Source organism: Actinia tenebrosa, unplaced genomic scaffold (genome assembly GCF_029948245.1).
Source record: "Actinia tenebrosa isolate PJP-AT-01 unplaced genomic scaffold, QUT_ActTen_1.0 PGA_scaffold14__42_contigs__length_11649687, whole genome shotgun sequence".
Taxonomy (NCBI): domain Eukaryota; kingdom Metazoa; phylum Cnidaria; class Anthozoa; order Actiniaria; family Actiniidae; genus Actinia; species Actinia tenebrosa.
This window is the reverse complement of record NW_028292574.1, coordinates 1,926,744-1,954,548: the sequence shown is the minus strand read 5'-3', so window position 1 is coordinate 1,954,548 and position 27,805 is coordinate 1,926,744. Positions and strand designations below refer to the sequence as shown.

The window sequence follows — 27,805 nt, the reverse complement described above, 5'->3', positions numbered from 1 at the left end:
CAAAAAATGTTGTCGTCAAACAACTCAAGCCTACGCGACTGGACCGAAAGGAACTCTGGGTAGCAATCATTGAAGCCGAGTTGACTCCATAATTTTATCTGACTAGTTATGCCTGGTTTACAGCACGAACCTTCGTAGGCGAGCGGGAAGTGTTGAAGGAGACGTTTTTTAAATGCCTTCATATTTTCGAAATTGTGAACTGAATCATAACTACTTTGTTTTTCTTTCCCTAAACCCGAAGACATGCATTTGATGGATTGTTTCTCGCCATTATTATCTTTACTACTAGCGGGAACAATTAATTCAGAACGAATATTTAACCGCTTCAGTGAATTTTACCCATATTCCTTTCGGTCCAGTCGCGTAGGCTTGAGCCGGTCGACGACAACGTTTTTTGAATTGACTGTATAGTATACATATATATATACATACACCTTATTTTTTAAGAGAAGAAAGAGAGGAAAAAATAGATGGATAGAAGGAAAAAAGTCAAAAATATTCATCAGTAGAGACCTTTAGCACCAGGTTTACCGCTGCGGATAAGGCCCAAAAACACGCCCGCAAACACGAAGAAATACTCAGCATCAGTTCAAGAATGTCGTGCTTAGGGTTCTCTAGTGTCACGTGTCACAAGCGATACCCGTGCAAACACTTGCTAAACACGTGATAAGATATGGATTTCAAAATATGACAGCCACGTTGCTGTGAAGCGATTGGCTAATTTCATGATACATAAGCTTTCTACTGGTAAATCTTTGGGAAAAGAAAATTCAGACGAAAACGAACGGAGCATCGACCAGAGGTAAGTCTTATAATTACTAAGAAATATTTTTGAAATAATAAAAAAAGTCGAGATGACTTGGATATATGTTTTATCGATATTTCAATCGATATTGTCTCCATTTAATGATTTGGGATTTATATGTGGATGGAAGAATTAGAACGATTATAATGGTCTTAATAAAAGAAGGGAGCATTTTGGATGTAAGAATTTACCAGTATTAAATCCAGCACTCGAGACCCTTTCGCTTAGTAGTTGTTTATATATATATAAATTGAAATGATTTATAGTAAATATAGTAAATATTACGGATGTCTAGTTCGTTCAAAATACATCATAAATGTAAGCGATCAAGTCTTCATCACAAAAATAAAATAGAAAAGTCATATAGAAAATTGAGAAATAATATAATCTCTAATTTCGTCTGTATCAGTAAAAAATATTCGAATTTGATCGAATGCTAATAAATATTCTCTCAGCAGCCGTTTGGTGATTTTGGATCTAGTTCAAACTAGTGGCGAATTTCTACGAGATTACCAGACGCAAGTGACACTTGTGTTTGAAGATTTGACCTTTAGCATGTGTTTCACCAGTGTTTTACATGTACATACCTATTGTAGTATAATGGGAAGGGATATGTTATCAAACATCTTGGCCCTCCTAACATGGGACATAGTTACAAAAGAATACAAAATTTCAAATATGTTGTCGTTACATTGTAATATAATCGTTTGTTTTGTTTTCTATCCAAATTGTTTCAATAACAAAACAATTTGACCTGAATCGCAATCGCACAAAAGGGAATACATATATATAAAACCAAAAACAATTCTGCAGCTTTAGTGATATATATGTCTTTTGTTTCTCGATATGCCATAATATTTGATATACTTTTGAAATACTTGTATATGTGCACGAAAGGGTGAAAGTTGATGCATATGATATATATACAGTCTCACCCAAGAATATACAGATATAACTGTCGCGTGACTATTGAAAACATCGCATTTAAACTATTCAACAACCATGGATCAAGTAGTTGGAGTACTTTATATTGTAAAGATCCAGCAACAGAAAGAATCTTTAAAACGCTTCTTATAAGCTGTTAAGGGCTTAAAAATCTGCTGTTCATGTAGGGGAAGGCTATATTGATACATTTGGGGGGAATTCAATACTCATTGAATTACCTGATGAGGTAGTGATCAGAAGATAAAGCTACTAAACATTGATTAATTTACTCTTATCAAAAGGTTATTTCCTACTTCAAATCTTTCATAATAACGAATGACATGTATTATATTAGATAATAGATAAATAGATAATTAGATAGGATTTTGCATTGGCTTTCACCAGAGTGGCTCGTTGCAATAAGAGTTTTATAAGTTGATTCTGGCGGAGGAAGGAAAATTAGAGAACCCGGGAAAAAAAACTCTAAGTACAAGTGAGAAAATAGAAACTTGGGCATTCAAATGCAACACCGAGTCAGGTGGGACTCGAACTCGGATCGCTACGCCATTCGTTCTTCTCTTTTTAAGTTAACAAAACCGTTACAAATTTAATATGTTTCAGATTTGTTCTTTACAAGGTTTCTGGCCCTTTTCTCTAAGCACGGCTACGAACCTTGGCGTAATCTATTTTCAAAAACAAGTATTATATATATTTTTTATTTTTTGCATTTTTCAAATATTTCTTACTGGTACACAAACATGGATACGCTAGCATAAAATCTTCATATTTTTGCTTATGAATATATGTTAATCTTGCTAAGATTTTATAAGCAGTGTGCAAAGGAAACGAATGTGAACTTCAATATGATATTTCATCCCGGATAAGGACCTCATACTAAAAACCAGTGAGGTATTAGAACAAGTCCGCCATGAAGTAAGTGCATCGGTTATTCAACCATTTCGTAAGAAAACCACTCAAAATGATTAAACATTGATAACATAACACCGACGTCGAATTCCCTGACATCTTGGAACCTTTCTCAGTTCACTGGTATTTGGGTGTAACATAATTTCTTACCCGAAAAATATTTCTGCCATTCATTGTAAACATCGAACAAAGAATCGGAGACAACACATACAGTCAATGTCATTAACGTTGTCCACCGAAAAAAGACATTTACACATTTAGACATTTGCACATTTAGATATTTAGACTAAAGTGAGCCTGAACTTTAAATGTAATATTCAACTCATGAATCGAAAATCCAGAATGCCCCGACCATTTAGTGAGGATTTAAGATGGAGAATTGTACTTCAGCGTTTGTTTTATGCCAGAACGTTCGAGGAAACACGTGATATTTCTTTTAGTCTAAATGTGTAAATGTCTAAATGTCTTTTTTTCGGTGGACAACGTTAATGACATTGACTGTATCTTAATCTAGAAAGTAAGTTTGATTGTCATTAAATTACAGCCTGTTCCAAGTGGGCTTTTTAGGTAGCTCAGTATTTTGTATCTCTGTGCCGTTATTTCTCAATTTAAAGGTAAAGCAAACATTTGGGTGAATTTGGATTTTATTTATTTATTTATTTATTCTGTATATATCATTATTTTTTCTGAAGAAGGCCGAATGGCCGAAACGTTAAATACAATTTTTTGGAACAGTTAGAAGTTGCCTGTTTTCTCTTTTTACTTATATATATATATATATATAAAAGAACACAGTCCTCTATTGTTTCAAGTGACGGGTGTTTCTATTGAACAAATCAGTATACTGACAATCAAAACATCATACTGATTTCTATAACTTTTTGAGTGTTCTACAGCTTCAGAAGTGTTTTATCAGAGAACAGAACATAGCTAAGCCTGATCTATTCGCTTTATATAATAGATTTTTACGAAAAAAATAGCGTAAAATTTCAAAAAAAGGATTTGTTTACAAAAAGAGCGCGCGTCTGTCGTCAAACTCACGTAAACAAATTTGATCTATGCGATGATTGGATAAAAACGCAACCTATGGCTATCTGATTGGTCCAGTTTTGACAGGTAATGACATATCTGTACAGGCTGGCATACAACTGGTTTATCGCATTTGTTCAACAAGAAAGGAGAATTGCTTGTAAATTTTAGCAAAAAAGCCAAAGAAAACAAGCATTTAACTGCTAGAAGAAATGAAAATTCAAATGCTGAAGAGTTTGAAAAACGTTTTCAAAGTTCAGATCCTTAAATGGACATTTAACCTGTACAAACACTCAAGAAAACCAGCTTATGAACACTTTGAATGCCAAGGAGCCGAGAGACTGAAATATCTTGATCTTCAAAATTGGAAGCTAGCAGTGCAGTACTTGGAAAACTTGGTTTTTTAGTTGACCCTGAACTATAGTAGTATAGGTAGTATTTTGTAATCGTAGTCTCGGGCTATTGGAAAACAAATTACGGTAAAAAAATTACCGTTAGCGTAAAATTGACGATGGTAGTTTGTAAAGTAAGCTTCAGTTTCTTACAATAGATTTGTTCATTCTTGTTAGACTATGAAAAATTTCTAAAATTATTTTTTGATTTTAGCACCATCACGGTCAAGTAAAAAGCTTCTAGTTTAGCGAAATAAGTTCATTGTATAGTCGCAGCACAAACGAAAAAAAGCTTTACTCGTCGAAATGTAGTACCAATCAAATGTGCTTCAAAACGACACGTTTTCCTTTTTTAGAGGAAAGACATAATTCTTGATAAAAATAAATGAATATTTTAAATTTAAAATGTGAAAATGTTTTAAATTGAAAAGCCGAATTCCTGTGACGTAATTTCTATGTTTAATTTTATATAGAAAACATGGTTTTGACGTCATATCTATGTTTCTATACTCTGATAAAACATAGCTTTTCAGCCAATCAGAGCGCGCGTTCGTGAAAATCTATTATATAAAGTGATATCTTCCATGAAAAAGCTAGTTATTCATTAATATTTAACAATTAGACCTGCAGCCTATTAGCTCATAGCTCAGCCAAACAGAGAGCAGGATTTATTATATATCATTTAATAAGTTTAGACTAAAAATAAATATCTTTTGCACTATTGTAGTATTTTTATCACTTTCTATGTTTGAGCTTACCTCTCATCTGCTTGTAATTTGTTTATATTTTTCATTTTTTTTTTAAGCTATGCCTGTTTGATGTGAGGTGAATGCTAAATAAAATAAAAATAAGACAATAGACTTAAACTAATTTACTGATTTTAGGAAATTCTTACGAATTCTTCTGTATACCATTTAAAATAATTACCAGCTAAAATACGAAGTTTAAGTCTTAAAATCGTTGTCCAGCCAGCCTTTATCGGTTTATCCGGTAGACTCTGAAAGTCAATATTTTCAGTCTTTTTTTGGTTTATAGAATAGATTCAGAATTTCCCCGCCTCTTTCGGTTTATCTGGTAGACGCGTTTACCATTTACCGGAAGTTTCTATTTCCCGCCTTTTTGGTTACGCACGTACCATTTCTAAGAGGTTTTTGGTTGTGTGGGTCATGTTGTTAAAAGCTTCGCAATTTCTCCCCCTGAATGAGGAATTGCTTACTAGTAGCAAAACAATTGAATTTTCCACACTGCCATAATATTTGAAATATTATGAAAAAACTTTCAAATGTTTTAAGTTTCTTGAATTTTTTTTTCCAGTAGAATAATCCAAGATCAAAAGTCGAAAATGAATCCAAGAACAGCTATTTTACTGTTTGTATTTGCATGTGTTCTCGTTCACCAATCACTGGCTAAGCCAGTTGGAGGTAAGTGAAGATTTTTAACTAGATAATATGGAAACTGAAGGAATCTTTTTGGCAATTTTCCGCGACAAAAGTAAAAAAATAAAACATGAAATACATACAAACATATACACACTAGGACAAAAGGCATGTTCGTCTGCATGTTGAATAATATGAATACAGACACCTAAACCATTGGTTGTTATTGTTCATGTAACCGTACATGACGGCTATGCATGACGTTACATGCACAAGGACAAAAGACATGGCCGCCATGTTGGTTGATATGACAAAAGAAAACAAGACCTAATCTTTTGTTCAAGTCAACCAACATGGCGGCTATGACGACAAATGCACAAGGATAAAAGACATTGCCACCAGGTTGGTTGATATAACAAAAGAAAACAAGACCTAATCTTTGGTTCAAATTTGAACCAACATGGGGACTACGACGTCACATGCACAAGGACAAAAGACATGGCTGCCATGTTGGTTGATATAACAAAAGACAACAAGACCTAATCTTTTGGTTGAAGTCAACCAACATGGCGGCTAATATATGTGCCCAAGAATTTTTTGGAATATTTTTTCTCCTCGACCAGCCAGACCACGGAGGGTCAGGAAAAAAACCTCTGCTGGCAGAAAAGCATGATTCCAAAGCCCATCTTGAAACAAGTCTTCACCTACGAGCCTAGTTGAAGGCAGCGGTTTTCGTGTGAGTGGTAAACGATACCGCAATTCGTGGCCGTACTTAAACCGTACCATATCTTACCGTAACTGTAACTACTACTAGTTGTGGTTGCCTCATGAACTACTAGACCAACTAGGTTATATTCAATATCACTTTATGTAGTACTGTGCACGTTCATTGAGCCAGTACTGTACGCTATAGGAATATTTTAGGCTCCGTCCACACGTATCCGGAGGTTTTTGTACCCGCAAATTATTTTTTGCGGATACGAAAATGTTTGCGTCCACACGCAGCGTATTCGAATCGTTTTCGCCGTCCACACGTATCCGTTTTCGTAAAATTTGCGGATACGGACACAAAAATTTGCGGGCACGTGTGGACGCAACACGTATCCGCAAAAAAAAATTTGCGGATACAAAAATTTGCGGATAACTTGTGGACGGGGCTAAGTTAACATATGACAGACTATTAAGTTTCATCAGTAGAGTGCAAACAATACAACCGTGAAACTTTAGTAATACTAAATAGCTCAATTACATGCAAATTCCATTATTTTCTATTGTTTAATTAGCACTATTTTGTACTATTTAGTAATCAGAGTGCTCACACTAAATCCTTGAAACAAATACTAATTTTTAGTACTAAATGGTGATAATTAAACAATAAAAACAAAGGATTCTGTATGAAATAGTACTAATTAGTACCATTTAATGTTCACGGTTTTAGTGCGTGCACTCTAGTGTTTCACGGATTAATTGTTTGCATTCCATTTTTCATTCAAGATCAGTCTGGCGATGATTCCGGAGTATCTGAAGAATCTGGTGATGAGAATCGCAGAAAGAGAAACATAGGTATTCAAAATTAACTTAGAATCCCCTTCACAAGACATACCTTCAACTCTTCTTTTTCTTTCTTAATCTCTCAGCTTTTCCTTTAACTTACATTGCATTTTATTTATTTATTTATTTATTTATTTTTTTTTTCATTGATTGCGCTTTTGAATTAATCATGATTTTCCAAGCCAGATACCAGAAGAATAATCATATTTTCCCCTCCATCTTACTTCTATAACCAAAATATTTTTCCTGTCCAATATCCTAAATATCGTTCGTTCTGATTGGCTGCCCGAAAGAGCGGTAATTTATATATCCGACCAAGATCTGGTAATCCTGTATTTATTTTTTTCTTTATATCGTTTGCTTTCCTGTCATCTAACATGGCTGCCGTCACATGTCGGTGCAAAACCTCTATAGTATTCTTTGTCAGAGTTGCTCTTATGCAACCGTTAAACAAAGAAGCGATACTTTAGGGAATGACACGTGATCTGAAATGGGAAATCATTACTTCAAGGTCAATTTATCAATATTAATATATTATAATGCCCTTTTAATGAAGATCAATCTGGCAATAACGAGGATTCAGAATCTGACGAGTCTGTTAATGACGAGCGCAGGAAGAAGGACACAGGTATTCAAAATATATATTTTGGTTTGATAAATGGACAAATTACTGACCATGTGACTCTACCCGCTAAATTAAACGAGCAAACATGTCAAAATAAAAACCAGAAACAAAGCAACTAGATTTTGGTGAGAAGGATAACTTTTCTATATTCTATATATAAGATAATTGTTAGTGCGGTCGGTAATTAAACTCACGACCTCGCGCACGACAGACCGATACTCAAGCTGAACCAGCCGGCGCGCGGGTTGCGGTCACAATGCGTGAGTTGTTCATCAGAAATAATGTCTTGAACTCTTATTAAATTTAAGACGATGCTGAATCTGGAGAATCAGGAGAATCTGGTGACACTGAGGAATCTGGTGAATCCGGTGATTCAGGAGAATCTGGTGAATCTGGTGAATCTGGTGAATCTGGTGAATCTGGTGAATCTGGTGAATCTGGTGAATCTGGTGAATCTGGTGAATCTGGTGATTCAGAAGAATCTGGAGAATCTGGGGAATCTGGGGAATCTGGTGATTCAGAAGAATCTGGAGAATCTGGGGAATCTGGAGATAGCGCAACTGCTTAATAAAAATATTCAATGTCTTGCCTTAATGGCATTAAGCAAAAACTTACAAAAACTCTAATTTAAATAAATATATTATAATAATAGTATTTATTTATTCATTTATTTAGGCAAAGCTTATTATTGTTTTTTTTAAATATGTACAGCTGGGCTCCCTGTGCGCTAACTATTACTAAAGGCAATTTTAATATTTGTTCAACGACTATTTTTCTTTATTAGGAAATGATCGGACATTTGCAGGTCAAGGAGGAGCGGTAGATTAAAATGAAAACGTTAGCATGACTTCCACCCCCTTCACACTGCAAAACTTGCCCTATTTCATTATGACGTCACTGCTTGTTTATGTGGGGGATAGAATCGCCAAATCCAATAGAAAATTCAACAAAATTTGCTCCTGGCGAAACAGTTTAATCTCAAATGGCCTGGTTTTCAGATATATTATGTGTTAATATGTACTAAAAAATATTCTGAGCGTTTGCTTGCTATTCTACTTCTCTTCGTGGAATGATACGGGATTTAGAACAATTTTCGGTTAGTTTGCGTTGATTTGACCACGTCCGACGACCATGATCCTTTGCGTTTAAACAATAGATTATTTGATGTGACGTCATAGTGAAATAGGGCAATTATTTTACCATGATAACCATAGGTGATGATGGGTGATTACCAGAGAAAGAACTGGCCAGATATCGCGTTCCATTCCCTGCTCCGTGTCTTGTGCTCATTAAGTCTCGCACACCACCCAGCCTCGAGGTCCAGCCAGCTCTTTCTCTCTTTTGTCAAACCAAACCAAACCGAGCGAACGCCTTCTCGTCGACAGACAATATCTAGCGTCTTCTCAAGCTCAAATCACCAACAATGTCCAAGAAATCGCGTTCAACCGCAAAACAAGAAATACCACGTGAACGATCAACCTTATTCGAACAACTTGCTCAGCTCGAGGATTTCGACATTGAGGAGGCAAACTATCCTACTCTACCGCCTCCGACTACTTCAAGAACAACACCTTTGACCAAATGTTCATCCTTAGCACAGGAGCTTGAACTTGCCAAACTGCAGAAAGAAAAACTTCAGCTTGAGTTGGAATTGTTACGTTTAAAACAAGGCACCACACCCCCTGACGATACAGCTACAAAAAACAAGGGTAAAGATGCCAAGAAACGGACCATAGAGTGTCCCCAAGACTTCGTTCCAGGTATGTCATCAAGTAGTGCAGATTCAAACTCTTTAGATATGGCAGGTTTCATAGCAGGCTATATCGCGATGATCAAGCCCTACGACGCCGAGGCAAAAGAAACCATGTACGCTCTCCTCGAATTGATTTCTTCGAAAGCCATTAGATATTCCTGGAGTAGTGTTCGTGGTTTTTATTGCTACATAGCGCGCCAAGTGGAGCAGCGTCGATTGGAATGGTCTCAGCTCGAAGAGATTAGAAATTCAAGCACGACATTCTTCAAGCACTCGGATCTCCGATCAACGACAACAAAGAGCAACGCATCGCGTCAAACAACATCGACGAATGGAGACAAAACTGCTGAGAAAGGTTGTCAGGCATGGAATTACAAAGGAGCGTGTGTTTGTGATTCATCGTCTGATAGTTACGCCACTATGCACGTTTGCCGTGTTTGCAAGTCGACGGAACACGTGCACCCAATGCTAAATTGTCCAAAGCGTCGTATGCCAATCCCAGGTCAATGACTCCAAGATTCCCGCTCAGATTTAAATCAAATTACGGATAATGAACTGGACAAATCAACGGAAAAAGAAAAAATGTACACGAAAACAAATGATATAAACTCTTTTAATTGTAATAAAGCAGTTGTCGCACACTTACTGGCATCTCGGGATAAAGGACCTAACGCCTACGGAACCAAAGTTCCTGTGACAACTCATCTAAACATCCCGCAATGGAGATCATATTTATCTGAGTATATGGATCATGACGTGGTCAAATTTATGCAATATGGCTGGCCTATTAACTACATGTCAGAGATTGACAGTCGTCATCGACTAATCATAAATCAGCAGAAATTAACCCTGAGCACGTTCAACACTATCTGGACACAGAATCGAAATTCGGCGCGACTGCAGGACCCTTTGTGTCAAATCCATTACACCAAACTTTGATTACGTCACCACTACAGACTGTACCTAAACGCGGTTCGTGCTTAGACTATAAGAAAGATCTTAAACGTACTTATCGACAGTTTCCGTTCGACGACCCTAAAGATTATTAATATAATAATAACAATGATAAACTCTTTATTTACTGATGGTAGCACTAAATAGCAATATGCTAACAAACCTGTGGCCCTCTAATATATAAACTATGAAGATATGTGTGTAAAAAACTATAAAATTATAACTACAAGATAAAAACCCCTACACTAAAAAATAAATTATAACTAATAGTTAATAAATTATTATTGAATGAAAAAAAAAAGACAGTTAGTAAATATAAAATAATATCTAAAAATAGCTTAAAAACTATAAAAAATGAATGAACTAGATTATACTATAAAATGATTTAAAGTTTTTTGATTGTCTAAGAAATAATTTAAATATCTCGGTGTCAATTGGAATGGCGGATTGTACTTTCACATACGTTGTCCGTTCGGCATTCGCTCTTCTGCGCTCATTTACCAACGGTCCACGCAAGCAGTAATTTATATTTTCAGGCAAGAAGGTTATACAGCCGATGTTTATTTGGATGACTTCTATGGCGCGGAACACCACTGTACAGCACAGACTGCCTTTGAAGGTCTCGGTCAGTTATTCAGCGAACTCGGTTTACAATCATCCCCTGAAAAAGACTGTTCACCACACCGACCGAAATGATCTGCTTGGGCATTCTGGTCAACACGAATACAATGACTTTCGCCGTTCCGGATGAACGGGTCTCTGAATGGTCTGATGAATTACAACAGTGCTTAACTTCGAAAACTTTCACACAACGTCAACTACAAGCCCTATTGGGCAAATTGTCATTTGTAGCGGCCTGAGTTCGTCCTGGTCGAATATTTGTGGCTGTCATTTCTACAAAATTTATTTACACTGTATCCAATACACCTAAAATAGTACTTCACAATAAATATATACATAAAATTTCCTTTCCAAATTGCATGTCAAAAGTGTGAAATTTCACACCTAAGGTGTCAAAAAAACGCAGGCAACCCAAGGCTCTTTTTCAGTAATTTATTAATATCTCTCTCTAGAAAATGTTATAAAGAAAATAAAACTTGAGCTATGAAAATAAATTGTATAAAGAAAACAAATTAGGCAGCCCGGAGCAAAATATTTTTTTGGCGAGCTTAAACTACCGTGACACGGTTTTCAGTCGTAACATTTTATCAAAATATGTCTTTGCTCCGGGCTGCCTAATTTTTAATCTTTAAGGTCTATTTAAGCTTTGTTCCAAATTTAAGGATAGTATGATAAATACAAAAGAGTTTATCGAAGTACGCGTGAGGGAGAGTGGTGCTTTAATGCGCTAAAGTCGCTATAATTCTTCAATTTTGGATTCAAACGAAAGAATTCGCCGCCATATTGTTTCTGACATCGAACTACGTCATGACTCACGATATCAAGCCGATTGAGCCACAAAAACTATCGGAAAACTTCGGTTTTATATCGCCCACGCGTCGCTTCATCCGAATCCCGTAATAACGCGTCCCAAACAAATGACATCATCCATAGCAACGGCCTGAACGCATGCGTATTTCGACAGTGAAGCACGAAACCACACCATAAATTTGACGACAAACAGCAATCTACTTATCAATAGACTTTCTTCGAGTGTTTTAATGATATATAGTAGCATTTTATACAGTAGTTATAGAAAGTATATGTTATTTAGCTTATCAATGAATATAACAGAAATATGAATTAGAGAAAAGTATATATTCAGACGCAATAAGTTTTGCAGCGTTGCTTAGAATAAAGTTCGAAGGTCAAGGTATTGGAAACCCTTCTCGTCTGTCCTTCTCAAACCAAGAGCTTCAAGAACGTGGTTGGGAAGTCGAAAGGTCCGGCAAAGTTTTTAATTTTACTGCAGTTACTCAGGCAAAATTTTTTTTATTCATCGAAGGCGGTGAGGCAATACTTAATCGAACAAGAAACAAGCGCAAGCGAATTCGAACCAATTTTAGCCGCTAGCCGGACTCAAATTTCGATGTTACTTGTTCCGCGTGGGCCCCGAGATGTTCATCTCAAAGCGCATGTTCAAAAGGATCAATTACCAGTGAAATACTCTCGCATTACACACGAAGTAAACAAAGTGGCTTCCTTCGATACAAAGTTTAGCACCGTTTTCTAAGAAAACGGAACAACTAAACTCCGAGAAATCGAGAATATGGATTCATATTATCGTAAACAAGCTAACTAGTTACTAAAAAGTGAGGATTTTTTTCCAGCCACAACTCAGGTCTCATACCTTAAAATAACCTTTAAAATAATAAAGATATGCAGTTAGATATTAATTGGTGGCTGGTCTTTCTCTAACGGGATTACTCTAATACAACTTCATCCCAATGCCTTCAAAGATATTCTCTTTACCACGGACGCGTCACTTCACAGGCTCCTCTTTTTGTTGCATTTTTAATTTCACAAACATACTTTCAAATCAAAATAAACTAGGACATTTCTATGATATTCTTAAACTAGTTTTGTAACATATTTGACCCATTCATTAGGCAGGGCCAACTCTAACCCTTAAACTCAGCAGTTTATTCTGCATATCCCCCTCCTCTACTAGCACCGACCTTGAATCTAACTTTTTCAAACCCCTCCCCCAACCACCCGTCCCAGCCCCTGAAATCACGCCACCCCACTTTACTTTGCCTATCTTTGACCAAATTATTTGAATAAGATAAAGCTATAAGATATAAAATTTAAAAGTGGAATATGTCTTTTAACACGGCAAAAAATATGAAGCAATAGTAGTGTGGTGCGTCATAATACGCTAAAAAAATGTTTGGTCGGTTATCGTAATCAAGCTAAAATAGTTTAATAAACATTTTCCACCGAAATAATCACCAGAATAATTATACCTTTGTTTAACAATTTTTCACCGAAGGAGAAGATGATTATCAGTGGAATATTATTTACCAAGCCGCGTGTACTTCGAGCGGCGAGGTTAATATTCGAATAAATGTTCCAGTATGAACTTAGACTTGAATATCAAAGACGAAGTTCTGGATTAAAAAAAGTTTCAGTATTACTTCCGCGATGGCAGACTTTGTGAACCCTCATAATCAACACTCGAGCAATGATTGTCGTCTCATAATCAATGGTCGCTCGACCAATCACACCACGCGATACCAATAATACTAGGACACCTTCAAATACCTCCCAAACAGTTCAATGGCTTTGCAATATTCACAGCAATAATTACTTTTGCCATTTCTTTTTTGATAACTTATAAATTCCAAATCCATCCTTATGACCAAATTCTCCGTCAACATCAATAGAGGCTTTGCACCATTACGTGATGGCAGCCATGACAGGAGGCAGGAACAATTAAACTTGGTTGAATCGTCTGATTTACATGAGAAAGAATTCAGTTTAACAGGGGAAGAAGACTATTGTTGTCCCTCCTATCATGGCTGTCATCACGTAATCGTGCAAAGCCTCTATAGTATGCTTGGGAAAAAAATTAAGAAAATATTGAAAAATTAAACCAAATGTTTTCTTTACCTTTAAATTGAGAAATGACGGCACAGAGATACATATGTACAAAATAGCTTTAATAATACAAAATAGCTAATAATTTTAGTTGAATTCGTTTGTTTGCGGAGGGAGAAACATGTACAACTGGCAAAAATTAGGAAGAATATTTAAATGTATGTTCCTTTCCGCTCTAAAAATGGTGTCGCCATGTCTTTCGCGAAAGCACAATTGTCTATCCATTTGTGTGTGTGTGTGTGTGTGTGTGTGTGTGTGTGTGTGTGTGTGTGTGTGTGTGTGTGTGTGTGTGTGTGTGTGTGTGTGTTTGTGTGTGTTGTTGTTGTTTTTTTTGTTTTTTTTTGTTTTTGTTTTTTTACTTTTCATATCTTGAAATCTCACTTTTCCAAACAAATTGTGTTCACTTTAAAAGGTTTGGCTAATGATTTTTGAAATGCTTGGCACACCTTCTTGGTATAGGGACAGAGCTGCTATAGAGCGTTTTCACTCGATCACGTGAGAAGGCAGCCATAAACAATAAAAACTTTCTGCACAGTATTTGCATAAAAATAGAGTTTAATTCCCGGAGGATAGAAGATGTATTGTTTTGGTACCCCATAATGGCCGCTGTGACGTCACGTGAAAACGCTCTATAGGGATAAGTGACAGGTTCCTAATATTTCTTTCACTATCACAAAATCAAACTACCCCTGATCGGGAATTCGAAAGGTTTACAAAATCAAAATTTATTTTACTATTATCATCGCTGAAGTGCGACCCGCGAAAAAAATAAAACAATATATCTTAAGGACTGAATTACTGCGATACCCAGTGCGCACGCGACCAATTGAAACCTAAATCACAAACGAAAAATAGAATTTTGGTAGACGTCAATCAAAAAAGTTTATTAAAAATGTCTATGGATTACGACTCCGAATTTCAAACGCTTGACTGGAAAAGCTATCGGTATTGAATTACCTGATCTTGAAGACACTCAAATCATAGTCATACCGATCCAGCTATCCGGAGACCCCGCGAACTGGACAATCACTGTGCGTTTTGAATTTCATTCGAGCGGCCCTCGTTCTCACGCGGTTCGACGAAGCCCGGAAGGGATTTCTGACGGATTTCACGGATTTATGATAGAAAATAGAGTTTACAACACACTGGAATATTTTTCATATTATTACATAGACTTTCACTGCTTATTTACCTGCAAAGGTGAATAAAAGACGATTGAATGGCTTGCGAGTAGCGTTCGATGATTCTGGCATTCACGAATGCGAGAAGGTTCACAGGAGTTTCGTGTTTTTATTCTTCTTTGCCTTGTCTTTGGCCCATAAGTAACTGAAAATTCGAGAAAAACCCGCTAAAGAAGTTTATAGCTGCCTCTAGGTCGTTCTTCCCATCGAGTAGAGTTGAAACAGCGATCTGTGCTGCTCGAACGAGTGCTGACTTGCTATTTTCTCGCTGAATGACTCAGCCAAAGCACAAGAACCTTTTTAAGTACTTAATCTTGCTATTTGGAATATTTCTCGACACATAGCAAATAAAATCAAATGTAAACAAACTCTATTTTACGAGTGAAGAACCAAGACGAGTTCACGATCGTTAGAGTCATAATCATTTATTCATGTTTCTTTCACTTACAATCAACAGAAGTACTTGTGTTTAAGTAAATTAAGTCAGATGAGGCTTTGGAGACACAAAGGCGTGAAAAATTTGCCACTATTCACTAATATAGGCAAATTTTCAAGATGGCGGACTCAAAATTCATGTGATGAACCGCGCGGTCTAAAAGTGAGAGGCTGGTGAGAGGGCCGCTCCATTTCTACTAACAATCCTTTTCGCGCGTAGTCTTTCGGACAGCTGGATAGCTTTTCAGTCAAGCGTTTGAAATTTGGTTCCTGAATCCTGTGTAATTTTTGAAAGTTCACAGCGATAAGAAGCATTAGATAAGGGCAACGTTTTTTGCACGTTTGCACGTGTTTACGCGAATATTCACGACAGGATTGGTGTAGAAACCAATAGAAACGATCAAAATTATTTTGTTTGACGTTCAACAAAACTCAATTTTACGTTTGTGATTTAGGTCTCACTGAGTTGTTCGCTTGTGACTGGGAATCGCAGTAAAGATTATAAAGAATTAGAAGATTGAAACATTTACTTCTGATAGTAATCGCCTAATCCAATCAAAGTGATTAAAGATGAATCGAATGTGAAATATAACTTTTACATCGCGTCGTCATTTTACTCAGTCCACTTAAGACGTTAATTCCTAACCCCTAATTTGATTTGCTAAATATTTGTAGAAATTTCGTCTGACTGGTTTATTTGGAGCCCAAGACCTATGCAATGCTTTCTCTATTTATTTTTACTTCTATAATTTGTATTGTAGTTATGATTCATCCTTGAGGTGATGTCTTCGGATCCCATATTCGTTTTTCAATCAATCCCCATTTACATCCATTTTTTATCGTTGATGCAAAATTTACTTTTGATAATTGATCTTGGATAAAGCCAAAAGCAATGATCTCTCTACCCCCGATCGACTAAACCATATCACCGAAATGGCTTTGTAATAACAGCGCACAGACGTTTTACACATCAAAAGGTTCGGGCAAAGGGAGAGAATGGAAATATTTACAGGCACCTGCGATGGGGTGTACGACCTGTGATGACATACCATTAACAGTGGAAACATGTGGTTAAATATCCCTAGACAGCTGGAGGTCCCACTGAAAAAGCCCAAACTAGGGTCCTGGTTGACGGTTTTTAGAACAGGATTAAATTTATTTTTCTTATTTCATCTTTTTCTTCTCCTCGTAGTCATATAATCGTCACATTATTTTTTTATTTTTTTCATTTTTTATTTTTTAACATTTTCTTCATATATATAAACATAATAATCATCATGTTTCTTTTTGGGTTGTTGTTTTTCTTGTTACTACTTCTATTAGAACTATTACTACTACTACTACTACTACTACTACTACTACTACTACTACTACTACTACTACTACTACTACTACTATTTCTTCTTCTTCTTTTATTACTCCTCTTTTCTCCACTCCATTTTACCAATGCTCAGAACCTGGATTTCAACAGCCATTTGACTCCCACGATACCACTAATTTCTTTGTACTGTTTCTTTGTAACAGCTGCCGTACAAGTTACACAAAATATTGAAATTTTAAAAATCTTGTGTAAACATTTAAGAACAGTACAAACAAATGTCATTGTTCTTCAAAAAGGCTTTTGTTCGCTAAGAATTAGAAAATATTGAACTTACTGTAGTACATAAATACCGCTAAAGTTTACAGTATATAGTGAGATTTCTTTATACACGCTAAAGGAATCATGTCGATATCTGGAGTTGTAGTACTTCTGTTGTTAGGCTTTGTGCCTCTTATCGCATCAGAATATGTGCGCGTATGTTACTACACTAACTGGTCTCAGTATCGTCCTAAAGGTGCAACCTTCTGGCCTGAAGACATCGATCCATTCCTCTGTACCCATGTTATCCATTCGTTTGGTAAAGTAAGCCGTACCACTCACAAACTGGAACAGTACGAGGAAAACGACTTGGATCTGTACAAACGAATCAATGCTCTCAAGAAGATCAATCCAAAACTGAAAACACAAATCGCAGTTGGTGGATGGACCCACGAGGAAAAAGACAGTCCATTCTCCAAAATGGTTGCAACGAAAGAAAAGCGAGCAATCTTCATCCAATCTGCTATCGACACGCTGAGAACTCATGGATTCGATGGGTTGGATCTTGACTGGGAATATCCAGGAACAAGAGGGGGTTCTCCTAAAAGTGATAAAGGAAGGTTTACGCTTCTGTGTGACGAACTGCGAGCAGCCTTCGAAGCTGAAGCCAAGGCCACAGGCAAAGAACGACTGCTCTTGACTGCCGCTGTTGCTGCTGGACTATGGACTATCAAAGACGCGTACGATATTGAGGGAATTTCCAAGCCTCTTGACTGGATCAACATTATGACATACGATTTGCACGGTACCTGGGAATCAAAAACTGGTCATCATACAGCAATGGGACCAGAAGGAGACAAGCTTACCTTACCATTTGCCATTTGGTATTGGATGAACAACAGAGACACATGGGAAAAGCCTGGTATTAGAAAAGGAATGCCTGCCAATAAAATCGTTCTTGGACTCGGTACGTACGGACGTGCATTCGGACTCGCCAGTCCCGGTAACAACGGCCTGGATGCAGCTCGAGATTATCAATTTACACCCAAAGGTCAATACACGGGCGCAGAAGGATTCCTTGCCTATTTTGAGATCTGTAAACTTGGGCTGACCGTCGTCCACAAGAACAAAGCCATGGCACCCTATGGCTACAAAGGCAAGACGTGGGTTGGTTTTGATGATCAACAAAGCTTGATCTACAAGATCGACAACGTGGTCAAGAAGAACTCTCTACGGGGTGTTATGTTCTGGGCGATCGACTTGGACGACTTCTCAGGTCAGCACTGTGGTCAAGGAAAGTATCCATTGATAAGTGCAGTCAAGAAATACCTGACATCTGGTGTACAACCTACATTCCCAGCAACACCTCCTCCACCAGCGACAACCCAAGCTCCACCAATTTCCACTCAGTCACCACCAGCACCAGGAACAACTCAAGCTCCCCCTCCAGTCACTACCCAGGGTCCTGCACCTACCACTTCAGGAGGTGGAACCTCCGGTGGATGTAAGGCTGCTGGTTCCTGGACTGGCAATGCTGGGATGGACGCGTGGTGCAAGTCAAATTGTGCCCTAGGAAATTGCCCACCTACCCATTGTGTTTGCAATTGAATTAAAAAGAATTGGCAAACTGCATGTAAAGAAAATTAAAACAATGATAATTAACAATGAAATAGAGTGCTATTTATGTTTTGTATGTGAAATTATCAAATAGACCTAATGAAGTAACACAACTCAAAAACGACTTTTACTCAAGAATCGACTTTTAGAACTGCACGATTTTAAAACGGCTGTCCATCTGTCAGTTGAAAAATTCATGACTGGCTCCACAAGTTTCTATCTATCGTCTCTTAAACAGGGAGCCCGGCTTTGGAATTTGTACATGAATAAATAAATCAATAAAGTGCTTTGGGTTTCCTGTGTCGAGATTTGAAAAAAGACGGTGATACGTTGAATTTCCGGTAATCGTACTACCAGTAACTTAAGATTAGCAGATTAACGTAACGTATAATCCCAATAAGACCCTAGTACCATCACAGGGACTCCGGCTTGGTGATGCTAAATCGGTAAAACGATCACGTTTCATATGTTGATGACATTACATAATAATCGTAACTCAATACACCCATATACAAACGGTCACTACGTAATAGAACACCAGCGTTTGTAACGCGTAACTTAATACCGTAATAAATTCAAATTCAAATACGTAACGGCTATGGGGTAAAATACCAGTCAAAAATACGTGTAGTATACATGTATTATACAAGTATCATACATGTAATGGCGTTTGGAGCGTGTATTGAGTTACGATTATTGTGTAATGTCATCAAAGTATATATATTTAGGCACTGCCTAAAAGCGGAGCTCCCGATACGGAAGTCACAGGGAGAACAATTGAATGAAACTGAAAGGTAAAAATAAGATCGGGGAAAAAAATCATCAATTATTTTTTATTCGAGATGAAGATAATTTCTCCCATAATAAAAACCATGCAGTGAAATCGAATCGAAATGCAGTACATTGTTGTTGTTTTTTTGTTTCTTTTTGTTTTTTTTGTTTTTTGTTGTTGTTGTTGTTTTTTTTTTGTTTTTTTTTGCGCGAGTATACTCTCCCACTTAGGAATTTTGTACACAACTCACAACCACCCTCAGGGGCTAGTTTTGTTCTTGGAAGATTTTCTTCGACAAAATTTTCCAAGACCGACACTTTAAGGCTTTAAATCTCTTTTACTTAAAGAAAAACGAAAGATAACTACAGATAATCCAATACAATATCAAGTTAAGTGAAATTTACCTCGGATGTCTTTCATTGAAATCGAAAATCTGGAGATTTAGGACAAACAAGACTAAAAAATAGACTTGAAAACTGGTTAAGGTGAGCAGAAAATAAGCTTATTTAATTACGTCTTTTACAGAACGAGACAAAGTTTATATTCAGTTAAACTTGACAAAAACAACTGAGACAAAATAAAAAATAATGCAAAAGGCAATGCAAAATACAAAATCACGAATTTCTTTGGCAGTAAATTCATTGGCGTTTGTAAATGTTTTTGAATATTCTTTAGCTTTTTAAAGTGAAAGACAAGGTCTTTATACGATAACATCTCTCAACAACACAAATTTAAGCTCATTTTTATAATCATACTTGCTCGAACAGCTTAATAAACATTTGAATATTTGGTGTAAATTTATATTTCATTCAATAATTAAATAAATTATCTGTAGAAAGATATAAAATTATTGAATGAAAGTCTTCTCTTTTTTTTTTTTTTGCTGCATTTTTCTTGAACGAAAAACATACGATAGTTGGTTAAAAACAACCGAATTGTTAAAGATTTGCAAAGCTAAATAAAGAACGAATATTTATTGTCGTATTATGCTCTCCGTGTTATATTTCCTCCAGCATTAAAATGAATTAAGCTTATCTATAGAAATATTAAAAGTTTTGAGAGAAAGTCTTTGATTTATCGATCGCAGAGAAAATTGTTTGTCAAAAAAAAAAAAAAAAATACGATTGTTTGCTTAAAAACACACACCTGAATTCTTGAAGAACACTTCTTGATCCATCTTTGACTACATGAAAGATTTTTTTAAATTGTTTTTGGTCTATAACTTGTCCTAAAACGATTTTTTTCTTTGCATTTGAGAGCCGCATTTGTGACTAGTTTTGCTTTTACATCAAGCTGGATTCCTGTGTTGTGTACACGGACGGACGGACGTACGGACGGAAGTGACGTCAGCCAAGCCATGAAAAATCAGCTCGATGGTTTACCATTTTTTCTTAAGTATGGTGGCCCGCACTCCAGCTCCGCTATAAAACGTGATCGTTTCACCGATTTAGCATCACCAAGCCGGGCTCCCTGGGGCTCTCTGTGAACTTGCCCGCTGTCATGAAACTGTACTCCACTAAAGAAATAAATGTATTTCACTCTGGAAATACTCATTTACTTGTCAAGATAATAAGCAAAGCTTTGCTACAAATTGCATTAGAAATATAAATCAGCTTGTCTTTATTCGCCGGGTCTATAAATTACTGATTGTTTATTGAAGCAGATTGTTTTAATACGGTCGATTTAGGGTTTATATAATATGCACATTCGTTAATTTTTTTATTTTTTTATTTTTAACTGGTCTTCATTCAGTTCTGTCGATTTTCGCAATTGATAGGCTCTTTTGCAAGGGTTAGCGAACATATAATTACTTGTTGGCTAATTGGTTTTTTGCTCGTCTTTGAATTTAATTTGAACTCTGTAGCGAGTAAATTGTGCAAGATCTAGAACGTAAGCTTCACAATGAAGCGCCAGATAAGGTATCTTAGCCATTCCCAAAATGGCAGGCGTTTTCGACCCAGTCATTTTCTCAGCAGGGAATGATCCAAAATAACAACTAGCCACAAAGTAAATCACAAAATGGCCGGCGGAGAGAGTTTTCTAAGTTGTTTCTCAATTGACACGGTTTTCTTTGTTATTCACAAGGCTTTATTTTTGTTATAACCTTCATTATAAATGCGAGGTCAATATGTAGTTATTAACCCCTTCTCAATCGATAAATAAAATAACTAATTACCTCGAACGTCGGCAATAAGCCTATACATCCCTCGGGCCTGCGGCCCTCGGGATGTATATGGCTTATTGCGTCCGTTCTCGGTAATCAACTCTTACTTAAACACCTCGTGATAAGGGTGATAATTCATGTGATTTTGCGTATACAACGCGTTGCCATGGTATCAAAGGCTGAATCAATCAAGATCCCTATTGTCACGGAGGAATCAGGAATAAATCGAAAGTAAACCCATGGTAAGCTCGTGAAGCTTTTCGAGTACTAATGAACTAAGATGATAACAAATGACACTTGGTGACTCATTTCAATGAGTGTAGTGTGACCCGATTTGTGCAAACAAACTGTTATCTTTATCAATTAAATTATTGGCTTCTGATTGGCTAGAATCCTTTCTTTTCAGATTTCTGGTTACGAAATTTTTCTACAATTGAGATTATCTAGACCGAGTCTAATCGATCCAATATATGACAAACCAGGTTGTTTTCGGATTCTTCTTCCAACGTAATGATAAATACGATAATGTCATATCTCAAGGTCCAATCAAAAAAGGCATAAAGTAAACTAAGAATACTCAAAATATGCTGCTGATTATGAAGTGATCGAAAATACAAAATGGCTTCCTCTGCAAACAACTTGCGTTGGATTCTTCCAGTGACGTCACTTGGGGAATACAATGGATTCCATGGTTACGGGAATTTTCCAAAACGATTGGATGAGAAGCGTTATCCGAAAAATGCGAAATCTAGCCACCCTAATAGCTCTTCACGAGCTAAAAACGAAGACATTTTAATCACAGGTATCCCGGTAATAAGGCCTATGGGAGGGCTCGACGGGTCATTATCAACGTTCTCTTACTCGACAACTATTACTGCTATCGAGAAAAATGTTTTCAGCTTTGGATATTGCTTTCAAATTCCTAATACAAATTTTTTTTCGATTTCTTGGTGAAAGCTGCTGGTACACCTGCACACTTTCAGTGCATCATTCCTATCTAAAGTTGTTGTAAAGTTGTTGTAAGGTTGTGATAATTTGTATTTATTAAAACAAATAAAAAACTTGTTTGTTGTGCTGTGAGTAGTTATAAAGCACTAGGGGATTGGTAGAACACTCGAGAAGTGTCGAGAAGGCACTCCGCTATGCGTCGTCTTCTCCTAACACTTCTCTCTTGTTCTGTCAGTCCCCTCGTGCTCTATAATTGCACATAGCACGCGCATGCGTTTTCTTTTTCTTCAGTATTAGTCAAATATATATTTCATGGGTTTATTGACTTCACTCTATTTTATAAGGGAAAAAGGCCATTGAATTTTGTTTTGGGGTATGATATTAGTAATGCAGCACAAGTATAAGAGAAATCGGAATGTTTCTCTCCCAATAACCTTCACACGAAGTTATGTCTTACAAATGGCCAACTCGGATAAAAATCACTTCATCAAGAAAACAGACAATATTTTTCCTGCTTTTATTCAACTTTATTTAGCTTTTCGTCTTTCGCTTTTTCACATCCATCTAATTTATTGTTCCTCTTAAGTACAGACACAGTTTTCAGGTGGACAATAACCAGCCGCACAGTTTGCCTTGCACCAAGCATCCATGTTAGCATTGCCAGTCCAAGCACCAGTAGCCTTACATCCACCGGAGGTTCCACCTCCTGAAGTGGTAGGTGCAGGACCCTGTGTAGTGACTGGAGGGGGAGCTTGAGTTGTTCCTGGTGCTGGTGGTGACTGGGTAGAAATTGGTGGAGCTTGGGTTGTCGCTGGTGGAGGAGGTGTTGCGGGGAATGTAGGTTGTACACCAGATGTCAGGTATTTTTTGACTGCATTCATCAATGGATACTTTCCTTGACCACAGTGCTGACCTGAGAAGTCGTCCAAGTCGATCGCCCAGAACATGACACCCCGTAGAGAGTTCTTCTTGACCACGTTGTCAATCTTGTAGATCAAGCTTTGTTGATCATCAAAACCAATCCACGTCTTGTCTTTGTAGCCATAGGGTGCCATGGCTTTGTTTTTATGGACAACAGTGAGCCCAAGTTTACAGATCTCAAAATAGGCAAGGAATCCTTCTGCGCCCGTGTATTGACCTTTGGGTGTGAATTGATAATCTCGAGCTGCATCCAGACCGTTTTTAGCAGGACTAGCGAGTCCGAATGCGCGTCCGTAAGTGGCGAGTCCAAGAACGATTTTATTGGCAGGCATTCCTTTTCTAATACCAGGCTTTTCCCATGTGTCTCTGTTGTTCATCCAATACCAAATGGCAAATGGTAAGGTAAGCTTGTCTCCTTCTGGTCCCATTGCTGTGTGATGACCAGTTTTTGATTCCCAGGTACCGTGCAAATCGTATGTCATAATGTTGATCCAGTCAAGAGGCTTGGAAATTCCCTCAATATCGTACGCGTCTTTGATAGTCCATAGTCCAGCAGCAACAGCGGCAGTCAAGAGCAGACGTTCTTTGCCTGTGGCCTTGGCTTCAGCTTCGAAGGCTGCTCGCAGTTCGTCACACAGAAGCGTAAACCTTCCTTTATCACTTTTAGGAGAGCCCCCTCTTGTTCCTGGATATTCCCAGTCAAGATCCAACCCATCGAATCCATGAGTTCTCAGCGTGTCGATGGCAGATTGGATGAAGATTGCTCGCTTTTCTTTCGTTGCAACCATTTTAGAGAATGGACTGTCTTTTTCCTCGTGGGTCCATCCACCAACTGCGATTTGTGTTTTCAGCTTTGGATTGATCTTCTTGAGAGCATTGATTCGTTTGTACAGATCCAAGTCGTTTTTCTCGTACTGTTCCAGTTTGTGAGTGGTACGGCTTACTTTACCAAACGAATGGATAACATGGGTACAGAGGAATGGATCGATGTCTTCAGGCCAGAAGGTTGCACCTTTAGGACGATACTGAGACCAGTTAGTGTAGTAACATACGCGCACATATTCTGATGCGATAAGAGGCACAAAGCCTAACAGGAGAAGCACTACAACTCGAGACATGATGCCGATTCTCTTGAATGATTATAGTGATCTTTTTTTGTCCTTTTATATGCTAGTTGTAGGAACTTGGAATTGATATCTTGTCTGAATATTTTAACAGATTTCCCTCGCAGGTTTCTCTTGTTTAGATAACGACTTTCTTCTGTGTTTGCTAAATGTTAGTATGCTTCTTTACGATTACACAGGTGGATTTGAAACCCTCACAAGGTGTTGTCATGCATATGTATTTCGAGCTTGATTGTTTTTTCTCTCCTTTTTTTCTCTCCTTTTTTTTTTTTTTTTTTCTTTTATTTATTTTTCTTTTCTTTTGTTTTCATTTCTGTTTAACCTCAATACAGTTAGAAAACACTCATGCACACGAAATATCATGATGAGATATCTGACTCTAGATTCAATTTTTGGGTATTGGTACAAACTAAGGATTGACGGACCAAATAAATAAATACAATATTTTAATACAACCTTTATGAAAAAAGACATTCATATCCCTTTAATATGGTTGTTTTTTTTTTACAATTTTGGACACAATGCACTCGTATTTTTTCTTATAAAGAGTCTATACTCTTAATTGACAAGACACTAATCTTGGGTTTCCTGTGTTCCATAAACCAACATAGAGCTCGATTTTGAAAGTTCTTCTTCTTGTAAACTTGTCTTTTCTTGCTGTCCTTTTATTTCATTTTAGCCTGAAGAAAAATAAGAAAAAATGGATAACGTTTATAGCAATATAAGACAATTCATATATTTAAGTTTGACGTGTTTGTCTAATTCTCTCACACTTTTTAGCTTAGAAAATTGTTCATGATTTTAGACGTAAAATTGTAATCGACTGAAAGTTACGAAAAAAATCTTGCAAAAAAAAAAGTTGATTAGGCATTAATTATAGTTTCAGGTTACTCATCCTGGTACTAACCTCGCTCAACTGGACTTGACCCAGCAGGTCGTTGAAGCTCAAGTTTTTCCCCCACTGGGCCACGATTCCAGGTGAATCAGCATTACAATAGCAGAAAACACTGCATGCACCTGTAAGAGTAGACTTTTAGCATCATTCTTTCAACCGATTCCGTGCGTGGCAGAGTGCAAGGAAATAGCTGTTAATGTTCTGGTGGCAGGCTAGTCTCTCCTCTGATGCTTCGGCCAGAATGAACATTTCCTTGCGTAATTCGTACACCCAAGGGCAGTAATGGTGCAAAGTCTCTATTCCAGACGTTTGCATGATGGCGTCATTGGCCTCTGCTACCAGACTCCCTTGCACACTTTCTTTTGTCCAGTTAATTAGCACCAATTGTCTTACTATTCTCATGAGGGAATACAAATTTAAATCAGAAAGAAAATTCGCGAAACATCTTGGTAGTGGGAGTCAATTGACGCCATCATGCAAACGTCCTATTGGTAAGCAAACTCGATCGGAAAAACCAAGTGTTTTTTTCTGAATTGAAATGCTGGCTAGGAACAGTTTAGTGAATACAATAGCTTTTACTGCACTTGGTTTCAATCCTCGGTATTTTCTCTGTTTACATGGCACTGCGACTACTGCAAGTCTACATGTCTATCCAAATAAAGGACCCAGTATTTCCAGTCCCCGCTCAAAATTAAGTACCAACCCCCCCCCCCCCCCCCCCTCACCTTGTAATGTCAAGGCTTCTTCGAGAAAAAGAGCTTGGCGCTGGAATAATTTTAGACAAAAAATTAAAAACTGCCAGGCAGTTCATCATGGGCAATTATTATAAGTATCACGAAGAGAGTCGTTTGCATTCTGTGCCGCCAAGACAAACACGTTGAAATTGAAGCTGACAGGAATCGCTTGAAGTTTCACCAGAAATTAAATAAAGATAGAAGACTTTAATTCGATTAGAATTTGTTCTATCGTTGACAAATTAAACTAAGCCAGGGCCGTAACCAGAACTTTTACAGGGAGGGTGCACATCGAATAAAATCGGACCATTGATCGTTTTTTTTTTGTTAACAACTCAGTGGCGTAACTAGGGATCTTGCAGGGAGGTGCACAGGCAAAAATTTGCAGAACCAAAAAGAAAAAAAAAGGTAACGAAAAGAAAGCAGAACCAAAAAAAAAAAAGAAAAAAAAAGGAGATGGATGAGCAAACCTTAAGCTTTTAACGGGGGGGAGGGGGGGGGGGGCGGGGGGTGCACGTGCACTCTGTGCTCCCCCCTGGTTACGGCCCTGTAAGCTCCTCTAGCCCCAGTCCTAATCGGCAAACTGCGCACTCTTTTCTTATCTGTTTAACTTGTTGAAACCTCTTATGGGCCACCGTAAATATTGGCATTAAAATAACAACTGTCGATCAAGGGCAAGCACAATAGTCACGTATTTACTAAACAATAAGAAAGTCAAGGAATGAAGCACAAACCTTAGCGATTTTTACCTTCTTTTTCTTCAGGCTGAATGAAATAAAAGAACAACAACGAAAGACAAGGTTGCATCTCATTTAACGCTGCTCTCCATATTCCCGCATCTTACTTTTCGGGGAGAATCGTGGCAAAGTAGAAGCTGAGAGCTCGTGGCATGTCAAGGGACTAGTTCGATTTAAATGCCTTTTTCTCTGAATCTACATTTAGATAATTTTTCTGAGGTTGTTCCGCAGGTTCTTCCCACGTGTTCCTCAGATTCCGCCGTAATTCAATCCGAGGTCTCTCCCCCTCTTGCAATTGAATGGTTTTGATGAGTAAAAAAAAGCAAAAGAAGTTTTAAATATCATTTTTAATACTCTAAGATTTCTGAATACCCTCGGGGCCGGGCTTTTGCTAATGATTTCTCAATAGGTTGATTGTTGGATGGGTATGGGGATTTCAAGGGGGTTGGACTTGGTGCAATGTATGTCAAATGGGTCCCTGGCTCCTATCGTGTACCAATGAACTGCGGGAAACAAATCTTACACACACACACAAAAGACACGTCCATAAGGAAAGACAAGAGTTCGGTCGGATGTGGGAAAAAGTGGGATATTAGGTATGTTTGGAAACGAAAACCTCAAGAAGAAATATAAGAGTTTCGTCTGAAAAGGGAAAATATAGTCATTGGGTCTCCTTGAAAACAAAAGCCTCAAGAAGAAAGATAAGACCTTCCTTCCTAAGGGACAATAGTGATAGTGAAAATAGAGTTTCGTCTGAAAGGGAAAAAAGTGATGATACTGTAGCTTTGGAATCAAAAGGGAAGAATCGACTTCAAATATTAA

The 27,805-nt window shown here is 37.4% G+C and overlaps 3 protein-coding genes, 1 long non-coding RNA gene and 2 pseudogenes across 6 annotated transcripts; 4 read left to right on the top strand and 2 right to left on the bottom strand.

Annotated features, from left to right (window-relative positions):
• The first annotated feature begins 710 nt into the window (after window positions 1-710).
• On the top strand, window positions 711-8,280 carry LOC116305532 (uncharacterized). Of its 2 annotated transcripts, none has more exons than XM_031715471.2 (5): window positions 711-802; window positions 5,395-5,498; window positions 6,948-7,016; window positions 7,561-7,632; window positions 7,938-8,280. In XM_031715471.2, exons 1-5 carry the CDS (start codon window positions 726-728, stop codon window positions 8,195-8,197), a joined length of 582 nt encoding a protein of 193 aa, XP_031571331.1. In that variant the 5' UTR covers window positions 711-725; the 3' UTR covers window positions 8,198-8,280. The 2 variants fall into 2 exon arrangements, with proteins under 2 accessions (XP_031571331.1, XP_031571330.1); XM_031715470.2 differs by having other exon boundaries at window positions 5,392-5,498.
• Window positions 8,281-8,364: 84 nt separating this feature from the next.
• LOC116305533 (uncharacterized) lies at window positions 8,365-9,892 on the top strand. Its single transcript, XM_031715472.2, has one exon. It carries the CDS (start codon window positions 9,053-9,055, stop codon window positions 9,890-9,892), a length of 840 nt encoding a protein of 279 aa, XP_031571332.1. The 5' UTR covers window positions 8,365-9,052.
• A 72-nt stretch (window positions 9,893-9,964) lies between these two features.
• Window positions 9,965-11,441, top strand: LOC148911175 (uncharacterized; annotated as a pseudogene).
• Window positions 11,442-17,178: 5,737 nt separating this feature from the next.
• Window positions 17,179-18,975, top strand: LOC116305529 (chitinase-3-like protein 1 pseudogene; annotated as a pseudogene).
• Window positions 18,976-23,075: 4,100 nt separating this feature from the next.
• LOC116305530 (chitinase-3-like protein 1) lies at window positions 23,076-24,646 on the bottom strand. The gene has a single exon (XM_031715468.2). It carries the CDS (start codon window positions 24,609-24,611, stop codon window positions 23,154-23,156), a length of 1,458 nt encoding a protein of 485 aa, XP_031571328.2. The 5' UTR covers window positions 24,612-24,646; the 3' UTR covers window positions 23,076-23,153.
• Window positions 24,647-25,080: 434 nt separating this feature from the next.
• LOC148911174 (uncharacterized) lies at window positions 25,081-27,167 on the bottom strand. 2 transcript variants are annotated; one of them, XR_016119757.1, is made up of 4 exons: window positions 26,981-27,167; window positions 26,238-26,277; window positions 25,525-25,634; window positions 25,081-25,297 (listed from the first exon to the last, which is right to left on the bottom strand). It is a non-coding gene; the product is annotated as an uncharacterized LOC148911174 (long non-coding RNA). The 2 variants fall into 2 exon arrangements; XR_016119758.1 differs by lacking the exon at window positions 26,238-26,277 and having other exon boundaries at window positions 26,981-27,164.
• Window positions 27,168-27,805: the final 638 nt, after the last annotated feature.